This window comes from Prionailurus bengalensis, chromosome X, assembly GCF_016509475.1.
Source record: "Prionailurus bengalensis isolate Pbe53 chromosome X, Fcat_Pben_1.1_paternal_pri, whole genome shotgun sequence".
Taxonomy (NCBI): Eukaryota; Metazoa; Chordata; class Mammalia; order Carnivora; family Felidae; genus Prionailurus; species Prionailurus bengalensis.
Window position 1 is genome coordinate 127,100,226 of NC_057361.1, and position 15,746 is coordinate 127,115,971.

The 15,746-nt window shown below is 59.7% G+C and overlaps 2 protein-coding genes across 3 annotated transcripts; one reads left to right on the top strand and one right to left on the bottom strand.

The window, feature by feature from the left end:
* Nucleotides 1-21: 21 nt before the first annotated feature.
* IDH3G (isocitrate dehydrogenase (NAD(+)) 3 non-catalytic subunit gamma) lies at nt 22-9,827 on the bottom strand. The gene is made up of 13 exons (XM_043571207.1): nt 9,693-9,827; nt 5,524-5,562; nt 5,211-5,222; nt 4,873-4,970; nt 4,332-4,444; nt 3,024-3,084; nt 2,793-2,925; nt 2,543-2,676; nt 2,107-2,209; nt 1,866-2,012; nt 630-724; nt 485-545; nt 22-217 (listed from the first exon to the last, which is right to left on the bottom strand). Exons 1-13 carry the CDS (start codon nt 9,771-9,773, stop codon nt 116-118), a joined length of 1,179 nt encoding a protein of 392 aa, XP_043427142.1. The 5' UTR covers nt 9,774-9,827; the 3' UTR covers nt 22-115.
* A 177-nt stretch (nt 9,828-10,004) lies between these two features.
* On the top strand, nt 10,005-14,085 carry SSR4 (signal sequence receptor subunit 4). 2 transcript variants are annotated; one of them, XM_043571209.1, is made up of 6 exons: nt 10,005-10,237; nt 12,114-12,229; nt 12,975-13,049; nt 13,250-13,339; nt 13,662-13,727; nt 13,920-14,085. In XM_043571209.1, the coding sequence occupies exons 1-6, from the start codon at nt 10,171-10,173 to the stop codon at nt 14,022-14,024; spliced, it is 519 nt and encodes a 172-aa protein (XP_043427144.1). In that variant the 5' UTR covers nt 10,005-10,170; the 3' UTR covers nt 14,025-14,085. The 2 variants fall into 2 exon arrangements, with proteins under 2 accessions (XP_043427144.1, XP_043427143.1); XM_043571208.1 differs by having other exon boundaries at nt 10,019-10,237; nt 12,111-12,229.
* Nucleotides 14,086-15,746: the final 1,661 nt, after the last annotated feature.

Genomic DNA, 15,746 nt, shown 5'->3' on the forward strand with positions numbered 1-15,746 from the left:
CGGAGTGACAGAAACACAGCAGCCTGGACGGAAGCTGATTTACTCTGGGTCCGCCCACCAAGCTGGGGTGCTGGGAGCGGGAGGGGGAGTGAGCTGAGGCAGGCCCAGGGACAGCCTACGCTTCCACAGCCCGGCCATTGATGATGCGGATGTGGCGGATGATGTCCTGGATGGCTTCCGACGTAGTGCCCTGGCCCCCGATGTCCGGGGTGTGCATCTGTGGGAGACGCGCGAACTTGAGCGCATACCTGAGCCCTGACCCCTACCCTGCCGCCCGGGGTCTCCCGTGGCTTGCAGGGGCGGGGCCTGCCAGCAGGAGGGCAGTCGTAGGAGCTAAGGCCAAGAGAGCCCTACCCTGGCCGGTACCGCCCTCCCCTTGGGGACAGCAGGAAGTGACAGGTCATCACCTCTGCCCCTCAGGTAGCACATCAGCTCAACCCCCACGGCGGGGGGGGGGGGGGAGGCGGGGCAAGAGGAGCCTCACGTTTTCGTTGTCCATGGACGCCAACACGGCCTTACGGATGGAGGCGGCATAGGAGTGGAGCCTAAGGAGGGAGGGAAGCTTTTGGTGCTTGGGGCCTGGGGGCTGGCCGGGGAGGCTGGCAGCTGGGGGTCACAGAGCTGCTTACTTGAGGTGGTCGAGCATCATGCAACTTGCCAGCAGCGTGGCGGTGGGGTTGGCGATGTTCTTATTGGCAATACTCTTGCCCGTGTTCCTTGTAGCCTCGAGAGGGCAAGACAGGAAAGGGGATGGTAAGAAAGCGGGGTGGGGCACCCAGGAGGCTCAGTCGACTGAGTGTCCCAAGTTCGGCTCAGATCTCACGGTTCGTGAGTTCGAGCCTCGCGTCAGGCTCTGCGCTGACAGCTCGAAGCCTGGAGCCCGCTTCTGTGTCTCCCTCTCTCTCTGCCCCTCCCCTGCTCATGAGCTGTGTGTGTCTCTCTCTCTCTCTCGCAAAAATAGACATTAAAAAAATTTTTTTAATGGTTTCACACTGTTATGTGAATTTTACCTCATAAAAAAAAAAAAAGACCTAAAAATAGAAGCTAAGAGACCAACAAAACGTGGTCTCTCTGTACGATACGATATTATTCAGCCACCATAAGGAATGTTGTTGGGGCATATAGCCATGCCACAGTGTGGATAGGCCTTAAAAATACTACGTTAATGGGGCGCCTGGTTGGCTCAGTCGGTTGAGCCTCCCACTCTTGATTTCAGCTCAGGTCATGATCCTAGAGTTGTGTGATTGAGCCCCACATCGGGCTCCACACTGAGCATAACTGCTTAGGATTCTCTCTCTCCCTCTGCCCCACTCCCCTGCTCTCACACGCTCTTTCTCTAAAATTAAGGAAAACAAAATACTGCACTAAGGGAGAGAAGCCAATCATAGAAGGCCACACGGTATATGACTCCGTGTGGGAGATGGCCAGAAAAGGCAAAGCCAGAGGGACAAGACAGCAGATGAGTGGTGGCCAGGGACTGGGCGGGGGGTGCGAGTAACAACCAACAAGCACAGGGTTTCTTCTTTTTTTTTAAGATTATGTATTTACTTTGAGAGAGAGAGAGAGTACAAGTGGGGTAGGGGCAAAGAGAGAGGGAGAGAGAGAATCCCAAGCAGGCTCCACACTGTTAGCACGGAGCCCAGTGCAGGGCTCGAACTCACAAACCGTGAGATCATGACCTGAGCAGAAATCAAGAGTCAGTTGCTCAACCGACTGAGCCCCCCAGGTGCCCCCAATACCGGGGGGACGACAACATTCTGGGACGAGACAGCGGCGATGGCCACACCATATCCTATACTTTCGGCGAAGTGGATGAGATGCGAGCTCTCTAGCACAGAAAGGCCAGCGGCCCTGGCGACACTCACCGTCTCAAACACGGCGTACACGTGGCCATAGTTGGCCCCAGCCACGAGGCCGGGGCCCCCGACCAGTCCTGCGCAGACATTGTTGACGATGTTCCCGTAGAGATTAGGCATCACCATGACATCAAACTGCTGGGGCCGGGACACCAGCTGCAGGGCAAGGGGGACAGGCAGAAAAGCTGGAGCGCACGGGAAGCCCACCGCGCCAGAGGCAGGTTGCCGTGGAACCCGGCAGGCCACCTACCTGCATGGTGGTGTTGTCCACGATCATGTTCTCAAAGGTGATCTGGGGGTAGCGGGCTGCCACCTCCTTGCAGCACTGGAGGAAGAGCCCGTCGCCCAGTTTCCTAGGAGGGGAGCACAAGACGCCAGCTTGGCCACTGTAACAGTCAGCCGGAGGCATGGGGTATACAGATGGCCAGAGAAGCTGGGTTCTGACCCCTGACCAGTCCCCCGCCTGTACGACGGGCACGATCCTGCTCTACCTGCCCAAAGTATGCGCTGTGGTGATGCCGCGGCTGGGAAAGGGGCAAGAGGGCACGCCCCTGGGCACGGCCCCTTGGGGGGCAGCGGGGTCCGGGGCCCCAAGTCCCTAACAGCAGGGCGGAGGAGAGTGTTCAATTCAGCCGTTTCACAACTGCTTGCGGAACGGGCAGGGACACGGCAGGGGTGGGACATACATGATGTTGGCCTTGTGCACGGCTGTCACTTTCTTGCGCCCACTCTCCTGGGCCAGTTTGAAGGCATATTCGGCGATGCGCAGGGACTTGGCCTTGGTGATGATTTTCAGGCTCTCCACCACTCCAGCCACACTCTGGGACAGACGGGGAGAAGAGTCCCTCCAGCACAAGCTTCTCCCTGGGCCTGGCCCGGCTTGTCCCCAGACCCCACGACCCAAGACAATAAGGGGACAGCCTGGGTCCCACCCACCTCGTGTTCTAGGCTGCTGTACTCGCCCTCTGTGTTTTCCCGGACAATGAGGATATCTATGTCCCTGTGCCGGGTCACCACTCCTGGCAGGCTCTTACAGTGGATGACATTGGCATAGAGGTCCAGGCTGGTACTGGGAACACAGAGAGAAGAGCAGCCGGCCGGTGCCACGACCGTCTGCTGCCACACTCCGCCCCTGCCGAGCCCCCACCCTGTGCACTGGGCTCTCACCGAAGGATGTTGTTTCGGGATTTGTGGGACGGTGGCAGGTTATGGTTTGTTTCAATATTACCTGTGGGACGGAAAAAAGACAGGCTGGAGAGGGGGCCCCTGGGCTCAGCGACGCCACCACATTCCCCATCCTGAGCAAGGGAACACGTGCCCAAGGCAGCATCAAGCAGAGGAGGTGGCTTTACCGGCAGAGGTACCTCACAGAGCGCCAGGGTGGTCTCTCACGTAAGCCCCGCGAGGGCAGAGAGTGCGTGCGGTTCACTGAGGGGTTCCAAGGGCCTAGAGAGGGACTGGCACGCAGCGGGTACTCGATGAATACTTAATGAACGAACAGATGAATGAACAAGGGTTGGCAGCTGGCTAGGAGACCTTGCCAGACCCCGGGCAGGAAATGGCAAGATCGGGGTCTGGCTGGAGAGAAAGTGACCACTCCTGCTCACTAACCGGCTGGCTAGCCAGCCTGGCGCCAGCAATGTGACCTTGGCTGGCGTCACCGTCGGGCCCTGCATCGAGGCGCCACATGAGCCCCAGTTCAGGGGCAGGTGGTGGCTGCCTGGAAAAGACTATAGTTTGGGCCAGGGCGGACCCGGGCAAAAAGAACGGGCACAAGAGGGGGTCAGCAGCCTCCAAGAAAAGGCGGTCAGAGGGTGCCTTGAAGAGCAGGCTTTTCTCAGGGCCCACTGGGGCCACCGCCCCCTCCAAGTCACGCCCTGCCCACACCGCCTTTGCCCACAATGCCTCAGACACCCTTCAGTTGCCACGCTGGCCCCTCTGCTTGACTGCCAGGGGCTGGGGCTCCACCCGGGTTCAACTCTGCTCACACAGAGCAGGTGATGGACTATAGCTTACAGAACGAGTAATGCAAGCATTTTAAGAACATGTACCAAACCCAGGCAAACAGAGGAAGGGCTAGAATTCCTGCCTGTAACACCCACAGCTGTGCCAGCTACGGGCAAGGCGGCGGGAGAGGGTTAAAACCGCATCCCTGTGACATACAAACCGTATGTCACAAACCGTGAGAAAAAGACCCCGAGGGTCAAAGCTGACCCCGGCAGAGAGGGCTGCGCCCCAGGAGAGAAGGGGGTGGGGGAAGCCCTTTACTGAACAGGCTCCTGTCCAGCCTAGTGCCACAAGCTCTCAGAATCGCGGCACAGACCCCAAAAGTTTCTGTCCGCTCTCCAAGCCCAAGGGTCCTCCCCAGCCAGAAAAACCCTAAAGTCCGAGTCGTGCGGCCCCAGGGACAAGTGTGTGTCGGCTTGGAAATGAGAGGGATCGTGCACGGTGCCCCGCCCTGGCCCCCGCGCTCACCCTTCAGGGCCACGCGGTTCCGGCGGATGGCCATGATGGCATTGCGGATGTCCTCTTCGTCAGCGTTGGAGCTCACGTGCACCTCTTCAAAGTCCACCGGCACACATGCGTGCCTGGGGCAGAACTGGGTCAAGGTGGCGAGCCCCAGGCCTCCCCCACGCCTCTTCTAGGAAGCCCGCCTGGACCGCTGGGCGCAGAGGCCTGGCCACCACCGCTGTCCACCCTGACCTGGCTCTGCCTGAGGGGAGACGGGGTCGACCTGCGCCAACTGACAGGGAGATACTTGAACTCTACAACACAGTTAGCAGCAGGACTGCTGCCACCTTCCTCGCGCCCGGGATCACAGGCACTGGGACAAAAGGCCTGGGCTTTCAGCCCTCCTGCTGCTGCCTCAAGGGGCGCTGGGGCGGAGCCCTGGCCAGTGGGCTTCTGGGCTGACGGTCCCTCTTGGCACAGTTCTCAAGCCCCCCCGCCGCCCCGCCGGGGTATAAGCTCCCCTAGGGGTACGGGTCAAGGGGAGGTAGGCCCAGGGGCCGTGTACCTGAACACAGACTTGACATGCAACATGAGCTCTGGCCCGATGCCATCCCCCGGGATCATGGTCACCGTGTGCCGCCCACCATACTTAGCCGACGGAGGCTGGAGAGACGGGAAGGTGAGGGTGGGCCCGGTGGGCCGGCCAGTCATGAGGTTCCAGCTTGGGGTTACCTGACCCCGCCACCCCAGCCCAGACAAGTTAATCACGGTGTGTGTGTGTGGGGGGGGTCCTTGGTCGGGAGGGTGGCGGCAGAAGCAGTTCCCACCCCCGCCTGGACTTGGCTCAATCCCAGAGCAACTAAAAGCCCCAAAACTTAACAGGCAGATGAGAGGAATACTCACAATTGTCTGTTGCTAGAAGAGGGACAGAAAGGAAGAAGACACGAATCAGCCAGGGTTGGAGGAACGAGGCTGTGCCCAGGGAATGGGGATACTGTGTAGTGCGCTTCGGGTGAGGAGGGGTGGGCGACCTCTGAGACTGTGCCTCAGAGAGAAGGACCCGGAGCACCAGGGAACAAACAGGCAGGCACAGCACACATACGTGCACGCACGCACACACCTACGCGCGCACAGACAGGTGCATACGTGCATAAACACTAGCGTTCTCGGGCGCACACACATACACATGCGCGTACACGCTCTGGCAGGTACTTACGGAGAAGCTCCTCCGGGGGGCCTCGTGGGCACCTAGAACCTGGCGAAGAGAACCAGATGCCGGTGGTTGTTGTCCGGCCCAGAAAGCCGATTCGGTAAAGGCCAGCTGAACTCTTGGCAGGGAAGAGGAACCGTCCCCACCATGCCCAGCCAAGTCCCACGCATCATCCCTCCGCCTGACCCCTGCACCATCATGTGGTGAACGGCTCGTGGTACGCGCCCAAATGGCCCAAGAGCCTCCATTTCCCAAGGACCAGCCAGTCAAAGCATCGTGGAGGGTCGCGGCGACCCTCTATGCTTCCGTCAGCTCTGCAATCAGCTCTTAATCAACTTAAGAAATGTTTCTCTCTTGTGTTGTCTGATTCTTTATTAGCCAATAATTAGTCCTGCCCAGTGATGTTTGTTGTCTGTAACGTGGAAAAGTTGGCACACTGCACATGGCAAACCCTGGAGCGGCCACAACAATCATTTTGTCATTTTTAAAATCTTTTTTCCTTATGGGGCGCCTGGGTGGCTCAGTCGGTTAAGCATCTGACTCTTGATTTTGGCTCAGGTCATGATCTCACGGTTCGTGGAATCGAGCCCCACGTCGGGCTCTGTGCTGACAGTGCGGAGCCTGCTTGGGGTTCTCCCTCTCTCTCCGTCTCAAAATAAATGAGTGAAACTTAAAAATGTATAAAAAAATCTTGTTTCTTATGACAAAACAACACACAGTCCTAACACGGAGATCAGAACAAAAAGATAGCACCCAGTCCCCTGTCCACCCAGAGACAGCCACTGTTGGCATCGTGGGAACGGCCCTCCGGAATCACAAGTCCAAAGCAAACGCGCCAGGGAAAATCTAACCATTTTTAGAAGAATAACAGACACCAATCTCTCAGAGAGCTTTTACGAAGGACTGCAAAACTGCTCTGTGGCCTACGTGGAAGATGAACGTCCCCAACCCCCCGACTCAGAAACAGCCATGTTTAGCCACCCCAATGCCATGTCTGACAGCTTCAGAGTAAAAGCCATCCGAGTCAAAGGGGACAGCTGTTGAGCAGTGATCCATCTAGGGTCCCCACACAGTCCTGGAGGTAGACGCCTGTCTGCCACGTGCCACTGCGGAGGGCCTAGGCATCCTCACTCTGCTCCTGCTGCTCCCCACCTGGGAACACACCCAGTGTCTCTCAATCCAAAGAGGCAGGGGCAGAGCCAAGGTCCTTTTTGTCACTTGGAGATGCTCTGCCAATTTCCCGCTGGGGAAGCATCAGAGTATTCCAGCCAACGGCAGGGTCACCGTGGCCATCTTGCAAAGAGCCATACCTTCCTGCTAGAAGTCTAGAAAGCTCAGACAGAGGCTGATCATCCCCTCTGGGTTTCCCACGCTGGTATTCACAAGGCAGCCACTCTCACAGGCTCTGGCGGCATAGGTGTGCCACTCACTCAGCCAAGCCAGGGGCCAGGAGAAAGGTGACTACTAGGACAAAAGGCTTCGGGGTATCTGCTCATCCATGTGGCCCCTGGATCTGCAGCCACAGGCACACTCAGGGCTTTCCAATTTTCCTTTCTAGCACTTGTCAGTATCTGGACTCATCTTTTTTTTTTTTTTTTTTTTAGAGAGAGAGAGAGAGAGAGAGAGAGAGAGAGAGAGAGAGAGAGAGAGAAGGCACACAAGCAGGGGAGGAGCAGAGGGAGAGGAAGAGAATCCTAAGCAGGCTCCACACTCAGTGTGGAGCCCAACCCATGAATTCACGACTGGAGATGAAATCAAGAGTCTGATGCTTAACCACCCAGGCACCCCTGGATTCACCTTACTTGTAGGCTCTCGACATGACTTGTGGAAGGAGGCTTCCACCGCCTTTCTTCCAGGAAGCCTTCTCTGATGCCCTAAGGCTGCCAAGTTGTTGGTCCCCCTTGGCTGACACAACCAGTCTCAGGGCAAGGCACTGCCCAGCTACCAACCATTCACTGTCCCCCCACCCCCACCCCACCAACCACAATATCCTTAGGTTGTCCCTAGCAACTGCCTCGGTCCCTCCCCAACCCCGAAGTCCTTGAGGCTAGAAGCCATATCGGTCCAATTTCCTACTGTCATCCCAAGACCGAACAGAATGCCTGGTCCAGAGCTCAGACATAAAAACATTTCCTGAATTAATGAACGCGCCAGAAAATGAAGGAAGAGATGGTGGGCTTGGGGGTCAGGGAGGCCTCGGTCTAAACCCACCATCTCTTGGTAGCAAACAGTTTAACCTTGCTGAGCTTCCTGTCTAAAACCCACGGAACAGAGGCACCCACTTCACGTGGCTGCTGGGAGGACGCAGCAAGCCATTTGGTCCCCAGCAGGGCAGGCCCACTCCTTCACTACACCAGCCCCTTAGGCCAGTTTTCATGGCTGATGTCCAGTGGTGGGGGCGGCATGCGGTGGACCCCTACAGCTCCCAGCGGTAAATCCTCCTGGGAGTCCGTTGGTGCTACGCAGGTAACTCGGCCACGGTGGTGAGCTGCCCCCGCACCTAGCTCTGTATCTGGGCCACCACCCCACCGCCCGCCTTGGATCACATCACCACCTGGGCTAAACCTCTCCCTCACCTGGTCCCGATGCTAGATGTTTCCTTCAGGCTTTAGCCAAAGCCCCAGAGAGCTCTCAAGATAGACTTACTCCCCTGACCTTGCTCAGGACAGATACAGGCACCTTCCCTCGAGGGCTTACACAGGTTCTACCTCACACCTATGCCACTCTGTGACGCTACCCATCAGAGACGCCCAGTTGAAGGCAGGATGGGACATATGCGCAGGCCTGCCGCTCACTCGTTAAGCAGGGAGGTGGACCGTCAGCCATGCTGTGATGGCGCCACAGAAAGAAAGGGGTCCTGGGTGGTATGTGTTCCTGACAAAGGATTCCCATGCTCCACATCTTAGCGAGGCTCCTTTCCCTGGCATGTTTATGTTACATCAAGTGCCGATGGTGGCTGCGTGTTTTTCCCACAAGGTCCCAATCAGTCAGACCAAAGATCTACGGTTCATCTCTAAAGCTTCCCATACCCAGGACAACCAGTCTCAGGGCAAGGCACTGCCCAGCTACCAACCATTCACTGCCCTCCTCCCACCCTAACGTGGACACAAGCACACATAGAAAGGGAGGTCAGGGAGGACACAAAAGTCTTCACCAAGACACCAAGGGAGCCCAGCTGCCAGAGCCGTCAGGGCCTCTGGCAAGCCCCTCATCAGCAAGTTAAGAGAAATGAGAATTTCATAAAGCATAAGCTGTCAAAGGGTAGTCTTCCCGAGGGGGTCAGAAGGCAGAGGCATAGCACATGCGTCCACAAGGAGTGTCAGCAAAGTCACAGGATTCTGGAAGGTCAGGGTGGGCTAGATCCTTTGAGACAGGGGGGAAATTGGAACCCAGAGACAGGAGGGTGGCCACACTGTAGGTTAGTTGGGGGGAGCCAGGCCGGGAGGTCATACCTCTTGTCCCCTAAAGTCAGTCTTGGCTCCCTGATGCTTCGGATGGCTTCTGACCCACCCAGGGACTAAGTTATCCTCATTTAAGTGTGTAAAGAGAGAGGAATGAGACTTGAGTGAATAACCAAGGTCCTAAACGGAGAACTGCGGAAACAAAGCCCCCACGGCCACCCCACCTCACCAGCGTCAGAAAATCTAGCTCCCTCCCATTCTGGACGCCTGCGGGATGAAAAAGCATCTGGAACTATAAAAATGTCGGGGCGGGGGGGTGATGTCCGGAACACTTGGCAAAATTCGGTTCTCCAACTCCACAGGGACAAGTGACAAAAAGGTCCGCAACAGAAAAACCCGAGGAGGTACTGGGGCTAGGAACAGGATTCCTGAGGCCGCAAGAGGAAGGCGGGCCGGGACACGTGACCGCTTCGGCAGGGCTCCCACAGTATACTAGGGAGTTGACACTCTGCCGGCCGCTGCCCGCTCTCCCCGCCCCTCCGGGGCTCCCCCCGCCCAAGACCCAGACCCCTGGGAAAGCCCAACAAAGGGCCAACTTGATCCAATCCCCTCACTGACAGCGGAGGCAGCCAATCAACTCCAGCGCGTAGCCCTCGCCCCGCCCCTCACGGGGCCCACAGCCAATCGGGCTCCAAGACGCTCCGCAAGCCAGCCGCCCTCGGCCCGGCCCAGCGAGTGCTGCGGCTGTCCCCGCGGCCCGCTACCCCTTCTCACCTCCCAAGGACGGCAGAGGAGGGCCGGTCTGAGCACCGCTTTCGCAGCGCCACCGATGACCGCCGCCACCTTCAGCGCCATGACGGAAAGTGAGAACCGCCGCACGTCCAGACACGTAGACACCGCTATCGCGAGAGCTTGGCAGGGCGCGAAGTGCCGGGAGCCGGCATGGACCCAGTAGTGCGCACGCGCGCTGACGCGCCTGTTCTCACGCCCCCTTCCGGCGCCGAGAGCGCCACCGCCTCCGCCGCCGCCGCCGCCGCCGCCGCAGTCGCCGCCGCTGCCGCCGCCGTCGCCATCTTGATGGGGCGGCCACCGAGGCCTCTGGTCTGGGGAGGGGACACGTCAGTGCCGCCTGTGGCGTCACTGGCCCGCCGGCGCCTGATTGGCTGCCCCCGCTGCTTACGCGTCGCGCTTCCTCGTTTGCCCCTCGTGTTCAGGGGAGTCTCTCCCTTTTTCTCTCGGCAGAGAAGAGGCGATGGCGGCGCTGGCATCTCTCGGCGCCCTGGCGCTACTCCTGCTGTCCAGCCTCTCCTGCTGCTCAGGTAGCGGCCTGGCCGGAGCCCCTTTCTGGCGAGCCTCTCTCCCACGACTGGTGGTGCGTGGGGGGAGGAGGGGTACGGGCGAAGCGGGGTTCTGGGCCTTCTTCCTCCGAGCGGCAGGTGGCCCCGGGGCGCGGCGACCGAGGCCACCACACGCTCCTGCACCACACACGTTTACCCAGCGGCCAGGCTGCTGGAAGAAACAGCCAAAACTTCCCAAACCTACCCCCCCCCCGCGTCCGCCCCTCCGAGGAAGAGTACCAGAGTCTGTCTCGTTCCCAGCTCCAGCAGGGAAAGTGACATACGTCCCTGCTCCCACCCGGAGTTCCCAGTCCTGGAGGGGGTGGGGGTGGTCGGACAAGAGCAAAACTCGGCAGCGCAGGGCTATCCGAGTGAAAGACTAGGCTAGTGGGAGAGGAGCCACCTGACCCGGTGCAGTGGGGCCAGGCCTCCCCAGGAAGGGAGCTGTAAGTGAAGAGAGGAAGCGGGGATGGGGCCCGACAGAAGGACCATGAACGTGGGCAAGTTAGATTGGAAAAGAGGGAAGAAAGGGGAAAAGGGTGGGGGAGGGCTTGAGTGCCGGGCCAGACCCTTGACTTTTTCCCTGAGGCCCTGGTGTATTCTTACAGGGCTTTTCAGCAGAGTTGAGCCACGGTCAGATCTACATGTACATTCTTGAGAGATTCTTAACACCTGGTGGCGGGGTTGAACTCAGGAACTGGAGTCCAGAAGCGTGTTGAGGAGGAGGTCCTTGCAGGAGCCAGCGCTAAGTCTGGGGGGGCCTGAGTCAGGGATACTTTGTACACATTCACTTTACCTATGCGCCACACCACGCCGCCACTGGGGCCAGTGCCTTTGGTGCCTGGAGGGTTTCATCAGCCTAACTGGCTTCCCTACCCGCGCCCTTCTCACCTGCCCCTCAGGAATTACCCATGGTGTAGCCAGTGGTGTCTGGAAGGGACAAACCTGACTGTAAAACCCTGTGGTGCTCCACAAGGTCCTTAGGAAAAAAGCCAAGCTTAGCAGGGCACAGATGTGGCCCCTGAGAACCAGCCCCCACTAACGTTCCCAGGCATCTTCCTCCTGCTGCCCAGCTGCAAGGCTTCTCTGTCTGCCTCATGCATGGCTGTGCCAGGACACATTCAGAGAGCAGCTGGCTGAGAACTTTCCCACTGGTAGCATCTGCTTGGCACCCTGTGATTTAGGCAGTGTCCTTCCTTCCCTGCAGCCTCGAGCAGCGTGATGATGGCTGAGGCAGCCTCCTTTCTCTCGGGGCAGCCCTGTTAAAGGGTACAAGCTGTGCCCGTTTCCTTCCCTCGGAGACACTGGGGCCAGTCTTGGCCTTCTGCCAGCCGTGGGTGGGGGCAGAGACCCTTGCATCTCAAGCCCTCACGGGTTGCAAGCTGCACCATGCTTGGTGTCTGCGGAGGGTGCCGTCAATAAACCGGCCAGGGCTGTGCACGGCTCTGAATCGAGGTCCGGCTGCAACCCCAAGCCCTCGCGTGGCTTCCGTGTCCATAGGTCCAGCCACAGGCCCCAGTTGTGCAGTGAGTCCGTCCTGCTGCTGCCGCCTCCACCCCCTCCCACGTGCGTGCTCGCTCACCTGCTCTTTTGCCCTTACGTTGAGGTTCCGCCTGTACAAAGCCTTCGCAGCCCTGGCCTTCCTTCAAGGCCATCCCACCCTACCCCTTCCACCGCCAATGCACTTCTGACTGAGTGTTCGGATCTGTCTCTCACATCCCACCTGACAGGTTCCAAAGGGCCCCGTGTGTCAGCCGACAAGGTCTGGGAAGTGGGTTTGGGCAGTCCCTTCTGCCCCCCAGCCCAGCACCCACAAGTTGGGCCATACGTAAGCACGTCTGCCTTCTCCCCACAGCAGAGGCCTGCGTGGAGCCCCAGATCACCCCTTCCTACTACACCACCTCGGATGCCGTCATTTCCACTGAGACCGTTTTCATCGTGGAGATCTCCCTGACATGCAAGAACAGGGTCCAGGTGAGGCAGGGTCCAGGGGGGATTCAGCCAGAGCCAGAGGTCCACAGGGAGCCTGGGACCTTGGGCATCAGGTCCTCACTGGCAGTTGATGGGATCAGACCCAGGGACCCATGTAGACAGAGGGAGATTGAGGATTTTGACTTACGGGTAGAGGAGAGAGGGTAGGGCACAACCAGGCCAGACTGTGTGAAGCAGGTGTTAAGAGAACATTTTCCTAGTCTGCCTCGGTGTGGAAATGTAGGTAGACGTCTTGCTGTGCCTTGTAAGGGTGCGGGGAAATGAGAAACAGCAGGGGTTCGGCTCCTGAGCGCCCATAGCCTGGAGCCCTTTCCTGGTTGCTGTTTGCCTAGGTGGTCTTTCCTGAGTGCAGCACTCCTTGGGTGGCTCGGGGGCACCCCCTGACCCCAACACCCTCTCCCAGGCTCAGAGGAATGAGTACACTTCAGTTACCCCACCCGTGTTCACAGTTAACAGGCTTGCCGTGGGTTAGGGAGGTCGGGCCATAGTGGGTAGATGTGCAGAGGCAGTAACAGCATCGACGGGGGTCGGCTTCCTGGCATCGCTCCGGTTGCGGCAGGCGTACCTCCATGGCTCTTACGTGGTGCCCCCTGCCAGACACAGTGTGGTCCCCAAGTGTGTCCAGCCTCCCTGCCCACAGGCCACGAGTGCTGCTGTGAGCAGCACAGTGGGGTTTCTGCTGACTTGGGGGGGGGGGGAAGGTGACTCTCTCTTTGTCCCGTCCCAGAATATGGCTCTTTATGCTGATGTCAGTGGAAAACAATTTCCCGTGACCCGGGGCCAGGACGTGGGACGTTATCAGGTAAGGGATGCTGATGTCGCGGTTGTCATTTGGGGGGAGGCCACCTGCCCACCGGCATGACTTTGAAGCCCTAGGGATGGCCCAGTGGAGCAGGATTGCGGTTGTTTGACTCAGGCTGCGGGTGGTGGTACTGTGTCAGTGCTGCCGAGAGGCCTGGATGTGTCCACTGTGCCCACCTTGGTCAAACCTACCCAACCCAGGTGTCCTGGAGCCTAGACCACAAGAGTGCCCATGCAGGCACCTATGAGGTCAGATTCTTTGACGAGGAGTCCTACAGTCTGCTGAGGAAGGTGAGTATCAGCGACCCGGAGCCCCGCCCAGGCCTACAGGAGGGAGGGTGCACCTCACTTCCACGGCCACCTTCACCCTGTAGTGCCTCTTACCCGAGCTCCAGGCCACTAGGGGCCTTGCCTTCACAGAGAAGGCTGACCCAGGGTCGGGGGTGGGGGGGTGGTGTGCCTTCCTGACCACCTGCCACGCCTGTGCTCGCACCTTCCGCGTTTCTCTCTTGCCCGGCTCTTCTGTCTTCCGTGGCTTGGGCCAACGTTCCTGCCCGTCCAACCTCTCCCCACCCTGCCTGGCGGCACCCCTGACCCCAGCATCTCCTTGCAGGCTCAGAGAAATAACGAGGACATTTCTATCATCCCACCCCTGTTCACAGTCAGTGTGGACCATCGGGTAAGCGTGCTGAAGAGGCCAGCCGGTCTCAGGGGAAGCAGGGAGCACGCCACAAGCCTTGCCCTTTTTGAGGGGTGGGGACGGGCCGGGAGAGGGTCGGTGTGCCTTCGCGCCCTAGAGGGCAGGTGGCCGGGGCTGGCTGGTTCCTTGCCCTTCTCTCCCCTGAGGTGGCTTTGGTCTCCTTTCTTGCAGGGCACCTGGAATGGACCCTGGGTCTCTACCGAGGTACTGGCTGCAGCCATCGGCCTGGTGATCTACTACCTGGCCTTCAGTGCCAAGAGTCACATCCAGGCTTGAAGGTGGCACCGAGGGGCCCTCCTTGCTACTTGCAATAAACAGTTGCTGGCTGTCACTGGTATTCAGGACGTGGGCTCCCGACTTGCGTTGTCGTGCCTTCTGCACATGCGCAGAGCTGGGCCACCGGTCCCCTTAGCCACCTGGATGGCGCAGGCACTGGCTGGGGCCTCGCTCTGCTGTCGCAGGCTGTCCTTCCTTGGCCCCAGATGGGCCTTCCCTGCCCGGTGCCCACGGTGTCTGCCTTCTGCCTCTCCCAGCTGCCCGCATAGGCTTGGGCAGGCCGTGGGGTTGCGCTTCTACCCAGCACCTGCTGTCTTCTGGCAGAGGGGACGGCCTCGTTCTCTCCCGCCCTCACCTGGCCGCTGCACGGCAGGGTCTCTGTGGCCCGCCTGGGAGAGGGCCCGGTGACCTGCCAGCAGAAGGGCAGCTGCCCAGAGAAAGTCAGGGGCCGTGGCCGGCTTCCCTGGAACGTGGCAGTCAGCAGCACACGTAGGTGCAGCGCCACCTGTGCGGAGCCCTGGGCTCGAGCCACGCTCCCGAGCGCGTACCTCCCGCGCTGTTGCCGTGGGGCGTCGTGGGCCCCCCTACTTGCTGGTGCGGCTAAGGCCGCTGCACCTGGTGGCGGGCGGCGGGGTGGTCCCTCCAGGTCCCGCACCCCACCTCCGTGTTGCCTCCCCCTGTGCTCTCCCTTCGTGGTGTCCAGCGGGACGTGTAGAAGGCACAGGAAAGTGGAAGGAAAGGTGACATGAGTCCCCACGTCTCTGAGGAGCCAATCTCGCCTCTTCCAGTTCGTCCTGCATCTCGTCTCAGTGCCCCGTCTCCCCTGAGCACCTAGTGCTCTGTGGCACTGGGAGGGCCCGGGTGTGTGGAGGGTGGCTTGTGACCTGGGACTGCCTGGGGACTGCCTAGGGGACACCAGCCTCTCCCCGCTCCTTGACTCTCAGTCCTCGAAGTGGGTGGGGACAAAGTGACAGGAATGGAGGCTGTGGGGAAGGGCTGACTCCTTCCCAGAAGCAGGGGTGCAGCAGGAGACTTGGAGCAGCAGGGGACCCTCGAGAGTCCCCCGAGGGTCAGGCAAGGCTAGGACCGCTGGCTGATGGGCTTCCCGAACTTCCGGGAAACCAGCGGTGGGGGGTTCGGGGGGCGCCTGCTGGCAGGGATTGCTGCTCCCCCACCTTGCCGAGGGGTGAAGGGGGAGGGGTTCTGCCAACACCCTGTGCCAGGCATGCAGGGCGAACAGTGGCCGCTTGTGGCTGCCTGGTGGCTCTTTGATTCTGCTCCACGGCAATAGGACCCAAACGTGACGTCCGTTCCAGGGCAGCAATAGCTAAGGGTTGCTGGCCCTCCTGGCGCCACCTCTCCCAGGACCCCTGGTGCCAGCTTCCACGTGGCAAGGGACTCCACACAGTTTATGGGCCTGTCCTGGCCCACGTCCCAAGAACACTGGGCCTTCGGCACTCTCTCCTCCCAGACAAGAATGGGGTGCCTTTAGAGCCATCAAAGTGAGTCCCTCAGCAGCCAGAGAGGTTGGCCCCAGTCTCCAGTTGGCTTCCAGCCAGTTTTCCCGCAGCCGGGGCCAGGCTTTTGGGGCCCCATCCTCTATGGGGCCTGCTTGGGGCCCAGTTGGCCCCTCTGCAGAACAGATGTGCCTAGTGCTGGGCTCCAGAGGCCTAGGAGGGCTGAGAAAGCCTGTCCCCAGCCCCAACCCCTTCCTTTACCATC